The following is a 17,821-nucleotide window of genomic DNA, read 5'->3' on the forward strand; positions in this document are numbered from 1 at the left end:
ATTTGGCTTGAAATTAAGAGCTAATTTGATTCCAAAAATGGCCAGAGTGCGCCGGTGCGGTGCGTTTGGAGGCGCCGAAATAAATAGCGGAAGTTGTTTTCTTTGTTATGAAACTATAAAAGTACGTAGCTGCATGTGAATCCAATTACTTACAAAATTGAAGCGCACCCACATACAGTAGCTAGGGACAATGTGTCTAGAAAGATCATTCTGAAACCCAGCGGCAAGTCCCTGCAGGCTGCAGCCACAAGTGACATCAGTACTCGAGAGCTCTCTCCCCCAAGTTCAATAAAAGACAAACACTTCAATCATATATTATATATATGTATATATATAAAATATAAAAAATTACATACCCTATATTATCAATTACTTACATTTTATTATATAAAATGTGATATAAGATCATGTAATAAATATATCACATCTTATATAATAGGATAATTACTAAAAAGATAAATTCTCTTTATCTTATCTTATGAGAAACAAGATATATATAATTACTAAAAGGACAAACACACAGCACAAAGAGAAGGTTATAAAATATGCCTCGTTTTGCCAATAAACAAAACTTGGGTACTTCTCAAAGAATGATGAATTCATCAATCTCAGAATCCTTCAAAAGCAACCCTGTCCAACTCAACCGTATCGTCCCACTAGACTTCAAGGCTCATGCCATCAAACTACCCGACTCCCACACTTGGACCCTGTCAACGGACAACCCTACGGCCGTCGACCCGTTAACCTTCGAGTCCGTGCCCGTCATAGACCTTGACGATCCCAATGTAGTGTCGCTCACACGGCATGCCTGTGAGCAATGGGGGATGTTTCAGGTCACCAACCATGGCATTCGCAGTGACCTCCTTATAGAACTGGAGTTTCAGACGCGGCGTTTGTTCTCTCTTCCACTGGACCAAAAACTCCACGCCGTCCGATCGCCGGAGGACTTTTCCGGCTACGGCCTGCCCCGCATTTCCACGTTTTTCCCGAAGCTGATGTGGTCGGAGGGCTTCTCGATAATGGGGTCTCAGGTGGAACATGCCAGCAAGCTTTGGCCAAATGACCACACCAAATTCTGGTACGTGGAGTACTGCAGAAATAATAATAATAATAATAATAATAATAATAATAATGCATGCTCTAGCTAATATTCCCTGTAAAATTAACATTTAAATCTTGTGTTACTAAAATAAAAGGGTTCGTTACTATCTATGGTAAACTGACGTTGCTTTCAGCGATGGACGTAGAAAGTAGAGAGTGGAGAGGAACAGAGCTGAGATTTTGACGCGTGCTGCAGTGAAGCAGAACTCGTGTAAAAATGGTGGTTGGGCAGAGAAGAGTGCTTCTGCATGCACCAAGGATCGAATCCCATGCACTGCACTGCCCGCCACTGTGTTTCACTTCATGCATCCTTCAAACTAACCCAGCCCACCTGCAATAATGATTTGGTGGTCTTTTTGGGCCCCATTCGTAAGGGCTCTCTATAAATGCCGTCACTCTTTTTAAAAAATAATAAGATTTGTTATTAAAATATTAAAATTTTCATACGAATCTTATATTATTCACTTTTTTTGTTAAATGACTAAATGGTATTTGCGTACTCTATAATTATAAATATTTTTTTTCTTAAACATAATACAGCGAGGGCAACTCGCTCCATTTTTTTATTTTTGGGTATTTGATAATTCTAACATCTGCCTTAATTTTTAGTGAGTTTTACTATTTACAAGTAAAGTCACATATTAATTTGTATACCAATACTAATTTATTCATATTCAAAATTTAAATTGACACTGTTTAATAAAATTTATTTTTTAACCAATCACATTAAAATAGTATACATCTTAGTGTGTAGTTATGTTTACAACTAGATTTTTCAATTCTTAGTGCGGAAAAATTCCTACATCCACTAAGGAGCTGCTGTTCTTTCGTGCAGTAATGTAATGGAAGAGTATCAGAGGGAAATGAAGGACCTAACCGAAAGGATATTAGGGCTAATGCTTCGATCTTTGGGCCTAACCCGTGAAGATGTGAAATGGCTCAAGCCCAAAGACGGGGGGAGCAGACATTCCCAAGCCCTTCTCCATTTAAACTCATACCCGGTTTGCCCGGACCCTAGTCAGGCCATGGGCTTGGCTCCTCATACAGATTCCTCCTTGCTCACTTTATTGTACCAAAGTTGCACCAACGGGCTCCAAGTCCATAAAGAAAATATCGGGTGGGCGCCGGTGCATCCCATTGCCGGTGCACTTATTGTCAATGTTGGAGACCTGATGTACATACTCTCCAATGGCCGGTTCAAGAGTCCGAAGCATCAAGTGCTTGTCAACAAGTCATGCCATCGCATTTCGATAGCTTACTTCTATGGCCCTCCGGTCGATGTGAAAATATCACCGTCGATGAAGTTGATTGACCACAAACACCCTCCTCTCTATCGGCCAGTGACATGGAAGGAATATCTTGATGCCAAGGCAATGCATTTTGACAAGGCATTTGAGTTCATTCGGAATGATGTTCGTATTTCCAATATATAAATGAATTCCAAAAATTTTGGGTAAATCTGTCATTCAGCAAAGAGATCATGATTGCAATGCCATAAAGTGACATGTCAAGAATGGGAACTCACGTCTTCAAATGGGCACTTACAATTATATCATACTGATGGAGCAATCTTTAGTTTTATAACACGGCAAAGAAACAGGAATTCTGTTTATTCTGTGTATTAATGGGATGTGGGTTACATTAGTATAATACTACATTCATAACTCCGAGCAATTTTATGAATGCAAAAGGTTCATGAGCACAAGAAGACACAGAACAATCCCAGTGACCTCTTGTCAACAACAAAACTGTTGAAACTTGAAGGGATCCTGCAGATTTCATTGCTCATAATCAAAAACCATTTTGCTACTTTGAACCGGAATCATGAAAACATAGAAAGAAGATCAGGAACTCAATCATGTGTAATGCTTTTCAAAAGGGTAAACTTTAAAGTGGACATTCTATACATTGCTGAAGTTGTCAACAAACGCCGAGTATTCTGTAAACAGCATTTACATTTTCTGTGTCAACCAAAACTTATGTCGGACATTGTCAACCAGATTTTGTGTGTAACATTAACAAAGTCAGTTTTGATACAAGAAGATTACTTCCTTCGGCTATCTTGGAGTTGGATCAAAGATCTAAATTCTTCTTTCCTAGCTAAGTAGACTGTGCCAAAATATAAGCCACAAAAGCATCTAAAGAAGGCATACATAGAGGAGAAGGTATTTCTGGATAAAGAATCTCAGGATAAACATAACCGAGAAGGTATACCAATTTTGTCTGGGGGAAAAGCAACTGTCACTTCCAGAGCTTGACACACTTGTCATGACTAGCTGAAGCTACCAGACCTGTCACACTTGATACTGCTAAGGCAGAGATTAGTTTGTCGTGCGCATGTACAGAAGTCGTCTTGTTTTCGCTTGTGTTCCAAAGTTCCAGAGTCTGGAAATCCAGGGCATTCCATATCGAAAACAAAAACTTCGTGTCAGTAGCTTGTACAAAAGCATGCCATTCATTTCAACTCTCATGTTAACTTAAATACCATAATCCAACACTTTTTATGAAGCACTGTCGTTTCTAAGCTGTAACAATCTGATCTAAACATTAGTAGTTACAAAGATTTTAAGTGGTGCTAATCGGAGACTCGCATCCTATGCAATCAAATTGGAATATCCACAATGTTTCATATAGTTAAATTAGTACATGAAATGGTGAACTATGACTTACCTCATAACATCCGATGACCAACAGAGAATGATAAGTAGGATGGAAAACACAGGTATTAAATTTGTTGCCAGTAGACCTCAACTCATGAATGCATTCCCCTTTGTTACCAGAGCCAACCGTCCAAACTCTAACCAGGTCATCACTCACAGATGCCAGGCACTCACCAGAAGGATCCCAGCATACGGAATGGACAAGGTTTTTGTGGCCCTAAAATCAGTTAACATAAGATAAAAGAAAATATTACTCATCAAATGTCATATATACATATGTATTTATATAGATAATGATGTAGGACATCAACTCCATGGAAAGAAGCAATAAATTGAGGAAGAAAAGTAACAAAGTAGTAACAGATATTCATTTGTGTCTTCCACATCATATCCTGAAATAATTCAAGAAACATTCATTTGCAGCATTAGCCATATCATTGTTCCAAAGTCATCAGCAGGCAGTAAAGAAAAAAATAAAAAGAAAACAGCACTTTCAATTTGCTTACAAGAATGCCTCGAAATTCTTTTTTTTTTTTTTTTGTAAGTAGAATGCCTCGAAATTCTTTGTAAGAGAAAATTCAATAACTTCACACCCTACATGAAGATCTCGTCATCTATCATCAAATTTCAAAATATCAAACGCAATCTATTTACAGGTATAGTTACCAATGCAACAAGGAACCAGGAGCATACCGTGCAACAATAACTATATACTGGGTTAAACTACCGAAAACCAAGGTGCCATAAAGGAACATTAGTAAACACCAAGCAAACAACATTCTATCCATCATTTTGGCCTTTTCATCAATAGGAGGGTCCAGAAGAAAAGCCCTAAATTATTAAGATTACCCTTATTGGAAAAGATATTTTTCCCGTTTCTGGCAAAAATATAATACCTTATAGAAATTGAAACAAAGTAAATCAACAAAGCCACTTGAAAAAAAATAAAGAACCACCCAATTAAATGTAGAAACTAATACACTGCAGACTACAGAGACAGAACAGAACCCTCTGGAACAAAAATTTGACCTCCAAAATTTGGAGCATGGATCTACAAAGCCTGGTTAAAAAGATCTCTAGGAAAAGAATTTAATACTCATAGAAAGTCTAATGATTCGATGGAAAAATGTAAATTAGGTCAAGCAAGCCAGTTGCCAAAGAAATGCCAAATTAAAACTCTTGAGAGAGGAATTCATATACAGCAGAGACGTGAGAATTGAGGATATTTTCTCATGGTTCTTATCAGTGGAATATTCTTTTTAATAGGGATTTTCATGATTGGGAATTATCAATTGTATCAGATTTTTTCAGCCTTCTATACTCCATGGGGATTCCTATGGCTCAGTGTGATAGACTGAAGTGGAGGTCTAATGATCACAAGAAATGTACTGTTAAGGCGTACTATAAAATTTTGTTAACACAAGATTATCCTTTGTTCCCCTGGAAGAGCATTTGGAGGTCTCGTGTGCCTTCTAAAGTAGCTTTTTTTTGTATGGAATGCCACTCGAAGATCTTGACCATAGACAATCTAAGGAAGAGGGGATGTATAGTTTTGTATTGGTGTTATATGTGTTAAAAAAATGGAGAATCTGTGGATTACCTCATACTACATTGTGAGGCAACAAGGGAGTTGTGGGATGAGATCTTTCAAAAGGTTGATGTGACTTGGGTTATGCCTCTGAGGGTGGTGGATTTGTCGAGTTGCTGGAGGAAGATGCAAGGCTGTCAGCAAGTGGCCGCAGTGTGGAAGATGATCCTGTTGTGTATCATGTGGTGTATTTGTTGGGAATTTGGACCTCTCAAATTCACCCCCCTAGGATCTACCCTTTGCAGGAATAACAAGAAAAATAAAGAAATAATAACAACATAAGAAATTTACGTGGAAACTCCAAAACAGGAGAAAAACCACCAGACCTAGAGAAGAAAATTCACTATGTGAAAAATTGTTACAATCACACAATTTTTCTCCTCACCATACCCACAAAGCTACCCCACTAGTAAATCTTTAACTCTACACCTCTTCCCCTTTTACAAAAGGTTAATAGAGGAATTTAACTAAAGTCAAAAGTTATTAGATAAGCTTTCAACTGGTGCACTTAAACTAAGAGGCTAAGCCCCTTATTTATAACTCATAACCTATGCATATTTATTTAATCTCACCGATGTGGGACTAAAACAAAGCATAAAGTCAACAATCTCCACCTTGCGACTTTGACTGGTCCCACAGCCAAGCTTCACCTCAATGAAGATCTTCATAGCTTCCACTATCATGCTTCACCATAAAAGCATACTCACTCAGAATAAACCAATTCCAAGCATTTCACTTCGGCCCATGTCGAAAACAACCTTGCTGAAAATTATGGTGTAACTTCCACATTTGGCTCTCCTGGAAGTTCATCAGCCATCGACATGAATTTCCACCACACACTCTGCATCAATGTCAAACCAATGCCTGTGTGCAAACTTGTGGACCCGCTAACATTAACACATCCTCTATCATGGCAACTTTGGGAATTAGCGGCATGCCATGAGGATGTACATGTCTCTTTTTAAAGAGCAAAATCTTCCATGGAGAGAGACACAATATTAGCATCATTTCCAGTATCTCCATTTACTGACTTGGAGCCACTTGCCGAACCTGCTCCAGCTCTTGGACAATTTTTCTTGACGTGCCCAGATTGTCCACACTCCCAGCAGACTACTTTCTTCTTCATGGAGTTCTTCATCTTCCCATTTCCAGCTGCTAACATCGCTAAGTTCTCAAGTGGAACATTACTTCCACTACTTAGTCTTCTCTCTTCAGAAAAGATTTTACTGGTAACCTCTGAAAAAATTATTTTCTCCTTCCCATGTATCAAAATAGGTTTCATGTGCTCATAGGAAGGTGGAAGAGACCAGATGAGTCTCAAGGCTTGATCCTCATCATCAATTTTAACTCCAATAGCTTCTAGCTCAGCGACAATGCCATTGAGAACACTTAAATGATCTGAAATAGTTGTACCTTCATTCATCCGCAGTGTATGAAACTGCTCCTTCAGGTACACGCGATTTGAGACGCCCTTCGTCTGATACAACTCTTCGAGTTTTTCCCAGAGTTCCTTTGCCGTAGATATTCCATGCACATTTGCAAGAACATTTTTGGCTAGGCACAGACGTATTGCACTTACTGTTCTCAAATCCAGATCTTCCCAATCTTCATCGCTCATTTTAGATCTGCTTCTTTCACCAGTCACACTAGTACCAGTGCTGACTTCAGGTGTTGGTCTGCCCTTCAATGCCTTGTGTAATCCTGATTGAATCAAGACATCCTTGACTTGTACTTGCCACAAGCCAAAATTGATTCTCCCATCAAATTTCTCCACCTCAAATTTGACAAGATTTGAAGGCCTACTTCCTGACATTGTTTTGATGAATTTACTGTAGAAATAAATAGCACCTCACTAAGTCAGTTCTCAGGAAAGATTGGAGGGTCACAATGGACACACTTAAAATTTCCAATCTCCTAGACAGAACCTCCTTAGACTGTACGTATCCACACTACCACACCAAAGCTCCACCCCACAAAAAGAGCCTAGTGGCTCTGATACCAATTGTTGGGAATTTGGACCTCCCAAATTCACCCCCCTAGGATCTACCCTTTGCAGGAATAACAAGAAAAATAAAGAAATAATAACAACACAAGAAATTTACGTGGAAACTCCAAAACAGGAGAAAAACCACCAGACCCAGAGAAGAAAATTCACTATGTGAAAAATTGTTACAATCACACAATTTTTCTCCTCACCACAACCACAAAGCTACCCCACTAGTAAATCTTTAACTCTACACCTCTTCCCCTTTTACAAAAGGTTAATAGAGGAATTTAACTAAAGTCAAAAGTTACTAGATAAGCTTTCAACTGGTGCACTTAAACTAAGAGGCTAAGCCCCTTATTTATAACTCATAACCTATGCATATTTATTTAATCTCACCGATGTGGGACTAAAACAAAGCATAAAGTCAACAGTATTTGGTTGGAAAGGAATGCACATTGTTTTGAAGATAAAAAACGCACAATGGCGGAGCTGAAGAATTTTTTTCTCCACACTTTACTGCTTTGGTTTTTCGCTATTGTACTGAACGGGGACAATGTTCTTGATTTCTTGTCTTTAATTAATTGCTCTTAGAATGTATTTAGGTGTTCTTTTGTATACTTTCTGTGTACACAGGCTATGCATATTACCTTCAATTCAATAATATTTATCTCTTACTTATCAAAAAAAAAAAAAATGAGAACAATCTGACAACAAAAAAGAGGTTTTGGAACTTTTGGTTTTGGAACTATAATGAGTAAAAAATATCATCAGGGAAGGATGACAACCAACCTGTAATTTAAGCATGCAAACTTGAGTCTCTACATCAAGCACAGTTACAAGATCTCCAGAGGCTGCAGCAAGAAGCCTTCCAAGACGAGGTTGAAATCTCATCTGGGTTGCACCACCCTGACAAAATGGAGAATATGACTAGCAAATGCAAAAAACATTGAACTCTTTATAGAATATCACTTGAAGATGCATACCTTGAAAACACCAGCACAACTTCCGTTCTTGATACTCCAATATCTTATCTCACTATTATTATCACAAGAGCAGAGAAGGTCCTCCTTAGAAGGATGGAAGTCCAATGACAAAACGGCTGTGGAATGCCCCGTAAAAGTGCGAAGTGAATAACCAGGCTGCAAAGCTTCAATACACCATTAGAGAGAGAGAAGGAGGGAATATCAAAGGATTAGATAACATAAATAAAATTATTTCTATCACTGACCTCAAAAGAAAAGGCATACTGTAACAAATCAATCAAGGACCTTAATGAGCTTCAACTAAATTTACTATAGCAAGTTGGTTTTTATGACTCCATCCAAATAACTTATTCTAGAAGAGGTTGGCTTGTCTTAGAGTATTAAAGAGACAAAAAGGTGATTTATAGAGAAATATCAATCTCAACAATTTGGTCATTGATGCAACTATACCAGCAAATAGAAGTCCAAATTTGAAGTGTTTCAATAAACATCAAAGTTCAATCTACTTAATCCATTCAAAATAAAAGTACTCCTTCCCTATATATTTGCATCTATGATTAACTTGATCAGCAATGAGTATAAAATTGAAGCAAAACTGCTCCCCTTTATATGGTTTTTGATATTTACAAACAGAAAAAAAGGAAGCAAAAACATTGCATATGTAACTCCAACCCCCCTCTCTCCCCCCCCCCCCCCCCCCCCCCCCCCCTTCCTCCTCCTCCTCCCCAACAAACGAAAAAAAGTGTGAATATAACAAATGTGCAGATGAAAGCGAGCCTAAGAGATTAGTCAAGGTCAAGAATCCATGCGAGGCTTTGGCATATACATACTCTCAAAGACAATATCAGATTAAGAAAAGAACAAAAGACAAGAAATATGTAAACTAACATTATCGGTGTTCCACACCCTGACAGTTTTGTCAGCTGAACATGTAGCAAGCCGTGACATGCTTGGACTGAAACGGACATCAGTAATCCATTGAGAATGTTCTTCAAGTGTAGACTTCATTGCAAAGGATTCTGTGCACCACAATACAGCCTGCACCACATAATCATTGGGTGGAGAGGTTTCTGTTGGTTTTCTCATAATAAAAAAGAACCCAGCCAATGCAGCAGGGAAGTGTCCCTGTGCAACTATTTGCAGTATTTGGATAATGTTAAATAAAGCAATCAAATCAAAGCAACAGCTTACCTTTCTATCGTGCCCACCAGTAGCAAGCAATTTTCCATCTGATGAGAAGTGACAACATTCTACCTTACTCGTGCTTGCAGGGATAAGCCGTATTTTCGTAATTGTGAGGCCTACATTAAGACAAAAAAGAAGAGTAAATTCTTGGGTTCCATTTGTAAAAATTATATAAACTACCATTAGATAATCAAACAAAAAGAAGTATACACCAATACGAAAACTAGAGTTTGTCATACCTTTGCTGACATCAGAACACTGACCATCGTCACGAGATAAGAATGAATCAACATTATCTTCCAAAGATCCATCATCCATAAAATGATCAATATCAGCCTGTAACAGATAATAAACTGTGAAATTTAATGCTAATGGCAGTGGGGGTGGGGCGCCACGACCTTCCTTTACTTCTGTTTCTTATATTTATGCATAAGATCTTACTGTTGCACTAAGAAAATAAGAATCAAAGAACTTGAAGTCTAATCCAGTATGAGCATATGAGATCCCTGGGGTGATTTTTGACAATTCCTTGCAAGTAGACACTTTGTAACTTTCATACAGAGGGCACATCAGATAACGTTCTAGCATTTGGGCATTGACCAGACATTATTTCTACATGTAAGTTTGCAACTGGTCGACTAGAAGATCAGGAAAACCATCCAAAATGGAATTAGCACGAAAAAGAAAATGAAGATGAGAAGGTTACTCACCAACTGATTTGATGCTGACATAAGTGAGCCCATGCCATCAGAACCAAACATAAGCAGAGACTTGGAGGAACCACCATTATGGGGCAAACTTGGCATTGAAATCATATCTCCTGGTGTGTGAGTAGAAGGGGATGAAGGTGAACTTGGGGATGGTCCTGTGGTGTTTGCGGTTCCAGAGCTATTGGCAGGACCTGAAGATGATGCCGGCTGCTTTCTCTTTCGCCCAATTTCACTTTTTGGAGCCTTTAATGGGGGAAAAAAGACACTCAGAAACCAAACCAGGTTATACCAACTTTCAACTATGATCAAGTTAACTGTTTGGATTCAAGTCATGAAAAGCATTTGACAAATCAAATATAGAGATCCTAACTATTTTTTTTTTTTTTTTTTTTTTTTTGGGGGGGGGGGGGATTAAAAGCAAACAGAACTTAGATGATGAGAAGTAAAGCACGTGAAAGATGACACATAAGCTATAATTGGTAATAGGATCATATATTTGATAGTGGTAGTCCACATTAGAAAAGAAATTCTAAAAGGATTTTCAGTGATTAAGATCTACATAAAATACATGGCAGATTCTATCGAGAAATAAACTTGTAAAACACTTTGATATATATATATTGGGGGGGGGGGGGGGGGAGAGAGAGAGAGAGAGAGAGAGAGACAACAGAGAAATGTGTAGCTAATATGATCTACAAATGCTGAACCCAATAAATCACAGACCTGATCATTTCCTTGAAAGTTGTTTGGAATGACACCATCTGTTGTTATGCTGATAGCACCATTCATTTTATCTTGCTGCTGGAGGTGGTGGTTTGAACTCTGAGATTGTTGACTAGACAGTGGATGCTGCAGATAGTGTTGCTTATGTTGATTGTTGTTTTGTAGTTGTTGCTGCTGTAACTGAAGTATTAGAATTTAGATAAGAAAATACTTCTGAAGCTTTTTTTTAATGTAAGTATAGTACTCCAGAGGCTTAAAGGCCATAAATCTTTTGAAGAGGGCTAAATATGATAGGATTGACCAATTTTGGCGTACAGGAACAAAATGATACCTTAAGTAGCAGTTCCTTGTCTGTCCATGGTAACACAGGGCAACCAACTTGCACCGACGATCCAGTATTGGGAACCATATCACCTACAGAATCTAACTGGCCATCCTTTACAAGGCCCACATTTCGATTGTTAAGAAGCATTCTCAGTCTTCTGCATTCCAAATCATTAGCAGATGGAGATGCCAAGTTTTGCTGTGCCTGACACATTAGTTGCTGCTGCAGCTGAAGCTGATTCAAAGAATGAGGAGACTGCATCAAAGATTTCTGCTGCTGAAGAAGTCCAGACCTGAGCTGCTTCAGCCAGTAGAAAATGTGAAAATGTTCAGAAAAGAAAATCTATTCTGTCCTTTATATAAAATCTTTGTACCGCCAAAAAAAATACAAATGGAAGTTTCATTTCAGGCAACACACATGGACAAGACTTGTCAGACATCAAATAAAAGGGGGGAAATTGCCTTCATTCTGCCTAGCTCCCTCCTAAAAGAATCCTTAACACGGGTGATTCTGAATAATTCAGAGAAGACACCTTTCGAGGATTATATAAAATCTTTGTACCGCCAAAAAAAATACAAATGGAAGTTTCATTTCAGGCAACACACATGGACAATACTTGTCAGACATCAAATAAAAGGGGGGAAATTGCCTTCATTCTGCCTAGCTCCCTCCTAAAAGGATCCTTAACATGGGTGATTCTGAATAATTCAGAGAAGACGCCTTTCGAGGATTCACCACACTACACATCATGCCAAAAATGTGTAATGTACTAGTCACCCATCACAAATCAAGTAAAGCGGGAGAAATCCCCTGAACCCCTTCTAATGTTCTCCCAAAAACTAAAACCCCAAGGGCTCATTTACCTCATGGGAATATCAACCTCCTCCCAAGTTCTCATTATCTCTGCCAACTAGAACCCTCCAAAGGCTCTCTCCTTCATAGGCATAACACCCGAGTCATTTCCCCTAAATAGATCGGTTAAATAGAATTAAGTTTCTCACACCTAACCCACCTGGCACCTTTTACAACTGATAAACAAGCCTTGGACCACTTCACAAGATGGAACTTACACTCCACCCTTATACCTTTCCACCAAAAATATCATTGTAACTTCTCAAGTTGGTTGACTCCTCCCATGGGTATTGGAAAAAGAGAATATAATAACTAGGCTAGCTGAATAGTGTGCTCTTTCAATTTACTTCAGCCACCCTTCAACAAGTACAGTGGCTTTCAACCAGCCAGCAAATCAATGCTCCATCTTCCCAATAATTCTATCTTGAATAGATTTGGCTTTGAAAAAAGAGCTCTAAAGAAACAAGACCAAGATAAGTCATGGGCAAGGTAAAATCCTGCAACCAAGAAAAACTGCCAAACTAGCAACGGTCACAAAGTTACCAATCAAGTTATGGCACTACTTACTGCAACAATTATTTGGCTGATGAATGGTGGAGGAACCAACTTAGGAACAAATACATGGATGTACAAAAAAGCATGGGTGTTAAAGTCTTACCGTCAAAGGCCATCCTTTTAGTGTCAAATTGTTACTGCCTTGATTCAATCCTCCTAAAAGAACATGAGAGTACTTATTAAAGCAGGCAATAACTGAATAAAATTTCACCATTTAAATCATAAAAAATACAAGTAATTAAATAAAAGGATTTATGTGCCACTTTTGCCTGAACAATAAACACATATTATAGCATGGAAGGAATTTATGAAAATCTTAGGGGATTTCACCATTTATATGTGTTTCTACATTCAAGAGGAATGGTTTCTTTGTAACTAATGACATAAATGACAAATATTAGAATGCAACCATCAATATTCATTTAAAATTTAAAATTGCCATACGTAGAAGAGAAATCCCCTATTTTTTTTTTCTTTTTAAATTTGATCTTCCAAATCATCACCTATAGTAGAATAATTGCCAATCTCCCAGTTCGTGTAATAACCATAGAATGATACTAGGTTTAGTAAAAATAACTTGAATATTTACCTATCAAAAGAAGTAAAAATAATTTGAATATTTATACCCTTGTTGAGCTTAATACTGTTGTAAAAAAGTTTTGGGCACACTTAAGTTTAAAGGCCCACCTGGAGCCTCATCATAACATTTATGCACTCATCTGACTGATATTATTTAGGTTGAAAGATTCATCAATTATAATTCAAAAAGTCAATAATAGATTTAGTTATATATCTAGCCTATTAACTTGAATGGTTGGACAACTAAATGCCATTTGAAAATTGTCATATCAACATACAGCATACAAAAGTTACTAATTCTTCAAGTAGTATATAATTGAAAAAACAAAATCCAAAAGACAAACAAAAATCATGTTATGTTTTTTAGTGTTAAAGAAGCAATGGGGGAAAAACAGGAGAGAGAGAGAGAGGAAGATATAAGGGAAGGGAAGGGGAGGGGGAGAGAGGCGAGGACTGAGGATTTGCAAAGATTCTTCTTATTAAAAGAGTCCCAAATTTTACTTCTACTTCGAAAAAAGGACCAACAGATAGTTATAAAGACGCTTTCTAGTGCTTTGGGATTTAAGGAAAAAGCCAATTAGGCTTTTCCGAAAAGCGCAAAGGAAAGTGCACTTCAGTAAATTCACTTCACTTCAAGTACCAGAAGTGCTTCACTTCCAAAGTTTGCACTTCATGCACTTAAACTGCTCCGCGTTTTTAACAATACTGCGAATATCAGAAGATGCATTCCCCAATCAGTGATTCCCAACTATCGAGATTTGAAGACTCAATTGAGAATGGTATTCCTTTGAGAATCTTTACAGGGGGGTTCAATCATCTAATCACTTATTAAAAGGGAAAAAACTTACAGTTGTAAAAGCATAGATCTCATACATGAGCATAACAAAATGAGAAAATAGAAACAGACTCCTCAGTTCAATCAAAGGAAAACTTCAATCAATACCCTGAACTCCAATCAATGTTCCATCTGGTCCGGCAGTTATGGGATTCATCATTGAATTCATCTCACTTTTTATGTCCTGCTTCAAGCATGCAAGACTATAAAAATAAAAGAAGATAATAGCTCTGAAGGTAACATAGAAAAGCAAAATATTAAAAATAAAATAATCATAAGAACAATGATGACCGTGAGGATGATTGCCTGCATATGCCCTGGAAGCTGCTGACTCCGATTTTGAACTTGCTGAAGATTCCCAGAATTACCAGGGGTACCATGCAGTGTTTGCCTGCAAAAGCAAGAGTTTACTTGCTTTCAAATTTGATTTAATCACAAACATTGTACACAAAAGCACTAAATCATAGTGGAAGAAATTAAAACATTAAAAAATTACCCAGGATGTTGGCCACCTGCTGCAGCTGCCTTCAGCATTGAGGCATGATTTGGATCCAGAAGCCGTCCCACATTGTCACCCAACCTTTGCTGCATAATAATGTTTTATCAAACGTGGGGATGATAAAATCAGAATAACTTTTTTGAATCCTTCACAGAAATTGATACCTTCACAGCTCCATCATCCAAGGCATCCCTCTGGAGTGGAAGCTTTAGTCTTTGCTCATACATTTTTGTTGCCACGGCATTTGCAGTTGCAGGGTTCCACCTCATAAGAGTGTCACTGCTTACAAGACCGTTGGCATTGCCATTTGGAAGCTGGTTCCCATCTCTTGGTTGCTGCTGCTGCTGTTGTTGCTGCTGATGAGCATGCCTTTGCAAAAATAGCTGTTGCATTTGCATCTGCTGATGCTGCTGAGGTTTCTGATGCTGTTGCTGTTGCTGCTGCAGCTCTCGAGTCTTTGCCCATTGAGTCGTTTAACAAGCAAGATAAACATCAAACTCGCCAAGTATCTCCCCAAAATACACAGAACAGATAGAAATCCCGCAGAATCCAAAAAAGATGTAGCAATATAACATTTATTTGATGAATTCAAAATGAAAAAAGAGCAAATAATGTTTGATATGTTAGTCAAACAACATATCCTCTAAACCACACAGCAGATTCATTTAAAAAGTCTACTCTGAGACAACACTCCAAGGACACAACATTTTCAGCTTTTAAGTAGTGGTAAAGACCTTGGTCTTGGTTGTATGCTCCCTCCAAGTTTAAGGTTCAAATCCTCTTGGGTGCAAACAATTTCTAGGGGCTAGGGGTGAGCACCGACTTAGTCGGAGTCAAATTCCCTTAAATCCAACTCCGACTCCAACTTTGTCGGAGTTCAAATCTGAACTCCGACTCCAACTCCCACTTGTCTGACAGTTATGGGTCCACCAACACCTTTGACTCCAACTGAAAAATCAAAAAAGAAATCCGACTCCGACTCGTTTTGTTAAGAGTCGGAGTGGAGCCGAATTCGGAGTTGGATTTTTGCATTTTTGCTCAGCGCTACTAGGGGTCATCAGACTAGGGGTCATCAGACTAGGGGAACTTCCCCTTGAATTACCCAAGTTGCACTTACGGGAAACTCCTTGTCGAGAGTCTATGCATCCCCGGGATTAGTAGGGACTTTGTTCTCAGATACCCACTGCCAATATAAAAAAAAAATTATAAATTAAAAAATAAATTAAAGAAGAAGAAGAAAAGCAGTAACTGCCAAGGCAAGATAGTCAATTAAAGTCTCAGAATAAAAACTTCCCATGTCCACAGAAAAGCCAGTGAGGGTTTGTTCATTTGGTGTTAAATATTATAAACAAAACAATGAATGCAAACCACCTAGTATTTTATAGCAAAAAGGGAGAGAGAGAAATAAACAAGTATTACCAACAAAAAACTGCAGATGATATAATGAAGCACATATTTTACCCAAGTAAGCCTACCTCATTGTATGATGCAGCTGCTTCTGAGTGCTTCTCGTCTGTCCTAGCGATAAATATGTCCCAAAAGACAGACCACCATTCAAAAAGAAAGCCACCAGGTGCATCAATTGCTGAAGTACATTAAAACACAAAACCTACATTAACTAGGAACCACGTTACTATGTGAATCCTTAATATTTAAATTTACTTTCCCCAGAAAATCTCCAAATATTCTTACCAACAGGATCCGCAGAGACTTTCCCTTCAGCTTGGAATGCTTTTGCGGAAGCATGCAATTTCCTTTTCATAAGATAATCATATATGTACACATCCAACCTATCATACACGGAAACATGCCGCCGGAAAATTTAAATCCTTTGAGAATAGTTTGAAGATAACAGTGGCACGGACTGTGAATGACAAATAAATAAAAAATCCCACCATCGGAGAATTAAAAACTTCAGAAAAGTTTGGAAACTAACTGCGCACATACCAAGAACACCAAAAAATAAATAAAATATCCATTCAGGGATGAAAAACTTCCACTCAACCAAGCCTAAGAAGACCACTGGCCTTGACAATGTGAAAAGAAAAGCGGAAAAATTCAGAAATACCTCCAGAAACCAAAACCAAAAAAGAAACCAAATTAATGGAAGGCGACAAAATCAGAATCCTACCAAAAGAAGAGCTAAAAAGAAAATTTCTCCATAATGAAAGAAGTCTAAAACCTGAAATATAAACCAAAGCTTAAATTAAATAAATAGACACATAATTAAAAACTCAAACTTCATCATAAATTTATTTATTTACTTATAAAAAAAAATCAAACCCGAATGCGAAAAATAAGACAGAACACTAAACCGCCAAAAACTAGGACAACTGTATGCAAAAAAAGGGAGGGAAAGGGAAAAACAAAAAGTACAAATGAAAGAAAGAAAGAAAGACAGAAACCGAAAATCAAAATTCTAGGACCAAAAACACAGCCACAAACATTCAAACAAAACCAAGAAACTTAAAGACAAATACAACAAAACAAAATCGATTACCAGGAACATAAATTTACATTGCTTGGCGAAAAGGGAAAAAGGAGAAGACTTACATTTTATCAGCTTCCCACTTAGACTGAGACATGATTATGATAGTTCACTCGAGAAAATTAGGAACTGCAAGTAAGAAATCTTCAGTGGAGTTCTTCTGCGTTATATTCCCAAAAGAACATGCGTTGTGGACTTTCGGAAGAAGCTTATAATAGTGTTTTGGAACTTTTTGACACGTGACTGACTGTAGCTATGTTGAGGTTTGCCGCATGATTAGAACATAATATATTTCAATATTGTATTAAAGAATTATTAACATTGTATTTAATTTATAATATATTTCAATGTCTTTTATTAATATTATTTAAAAAAAAAAAAAAAAAAAAAAAAAACGACAGCCATCCTCTATGATTAAGATTTTGTCGCATTGTATCGTATCGTATCATAAATTTTTTTTTTTTTTTTTTTTTTTGAGATGTATCGTATCGTAAATTCAATGCTACATTAATGCTACCAATTTCAAGCCTTTGCTTTTATAACTCATTTTGACTTCTTGCCCGGTTTTGGTGCCGAAACTTCGTTCAACAAAAGGGACATTCAGGCTTGCAGTTGCAGCAGCACTTTTTGTAGCGAGTGACGTATTTTTGGACGTGAGACATTAAAAAAAAAAAAAATTACTTTTTATTTAATCAATCAATGTGCATTGATTACGTAAAATTATATTATACACTAATCCCACCATAAAACG

The 17,821-nt window shown here is 37.6% G+C and overlaps 2 protein-coding genes across 6 annotated transcripts; one reads left to right on the forward strand and one right to left on the reverse strand.

The window, feature by feature from the left end:
• The first annotated feature begins 530 nt into the window (after positions 1–530).
• Positions 531–2,548, forward strand: LOC122305068 (gibberellin 3-beta-dioxygenase 3). Its single transcript, XM_043117371.1, has 2 exons — positions 531–1,078; positions 1,937–2,548. Exons 1-2 carry the CDS (start codon positions 546–548, stop codon positions 2,532–2,534), a joined length of 1,131 nt encoding a protein of 376 aa, XP_042973305.1. The 5' UTR covers positions 531–545; the 3' UTR covers positions 2,535–2,548.
• Positions 2,549–2,694: 146 nt separating this feature from the next.
• Positions 2,695–17,290, reverse strand: LOC122305067 (transcriptional corepressor LEUNIG-like). Of its 5 annotated transcripts, XM_043117367.1 has the most exons (19): positions 17,136–17,290; positions 16,275–16,372; positions 16,058–16,167; positions 14,747–15,037; positions 14,580–14,668; positions 14,390–14,474; positions 14,192–14,267; positions 12,773–12,825; positions 11,269–11,562; positions 10,938–11,117; positions 10,215–10,457; positions 9,744–9,840; positions 9,511–9,620; positions 9,208–9,357; positions 8,320–8,475; positions 8,126–8,242; positions 3,772–3,978; positions 3,316–3,486; positions 2,695–2,870 (listed from the first exon to the last, which is right to left on the reverse strand). In XM_043117367.1, the coding sequence occupies exons 1-18, from the start codon at positions 17,165–17,167 to the stop codon at positions 3,343–3,345; spliced, it is 2,532 nt and encodes an 843-aa protein (XP_042973301.1). In that variant the 5' UTR covers positions 17,168–17,290; the 3' UTR covers positions 2,695–2,870; positions 3,316–3,342. The 5 variants fall into 5 exon arrangements, with proteins under 5 accessions (XP_042973301.1, XP_042973302.1, XP_042973304.1 ...); XM_043117368.1 differs by lacking the exon at positions 2,695–2,870 and having other exon boundaries at positions 2,949–3,486; positions 11,269–11,559; XM_043117370.1 differs by lacking the exon at positions 2,695–2,870 and having other exon boundaries at positions 2,949–3,486; positions 10,938–11,108.
• Positions 17,291–17,821: the final 531 nt, after the last annotated feature.

Source organism: Carya illinoinensis, chromosome 3, assembly GCF_018687715.1.
Source record: "Carya illinoinensis cultivar Pawnee chromosome 3, C.illinoinensisPawnee_v1, whole genome shotgun sequence".
Taxonomy (NCBI): Eukaryota; Viridiplantae; Streptophyta; class Magnoliopsida; order Fagales; family Juglandaceae; genus Carya; species Carya illinoinensis.

What these genes read in the sequence shown, in the direction of transcription:
- LOC122305068 (XM_043117371.1), top strand. Translation starts at nt 546, where the DNA reads ATGCCTCGTTTTGCCAATAAACAAAACTTGGGTACTTCTCAAAGAATG. An exon ending in AATGACCACACCAAATTCTG is followed by an intron (nt 1,079 to 1,936) that starts GTACGTGGAGTA and finishes TCTTTCGTGCAG; the next exon opens with TAATGTAATGGAAGAGTATC.
- LOC122305067 (XM_043117367.1), bottom strand. Translation starts at nt 17,167, where the DNA reads ATGTCTCAGTCTAAGTGGGAAGCTGATAAAAT. An exon ending in AGCTTCCAGGGCATATGCAG is followed by an intron (nt 14,268 to 14,389) that starts GCAATCATCCTC and finishes TGCTTGAAGCAG; the next exon opens with GACATAAAAAGTGAGATGAA. An exon ending in CTGGTGGGCACGATAGAAAG is followed by an intron (nt 9,358 to 9,510) that starts GTAAGCTGTTGC and finishes TATGTGGTGCAG; the next exon opens with GCTGTATTGTGGTGCACAGA.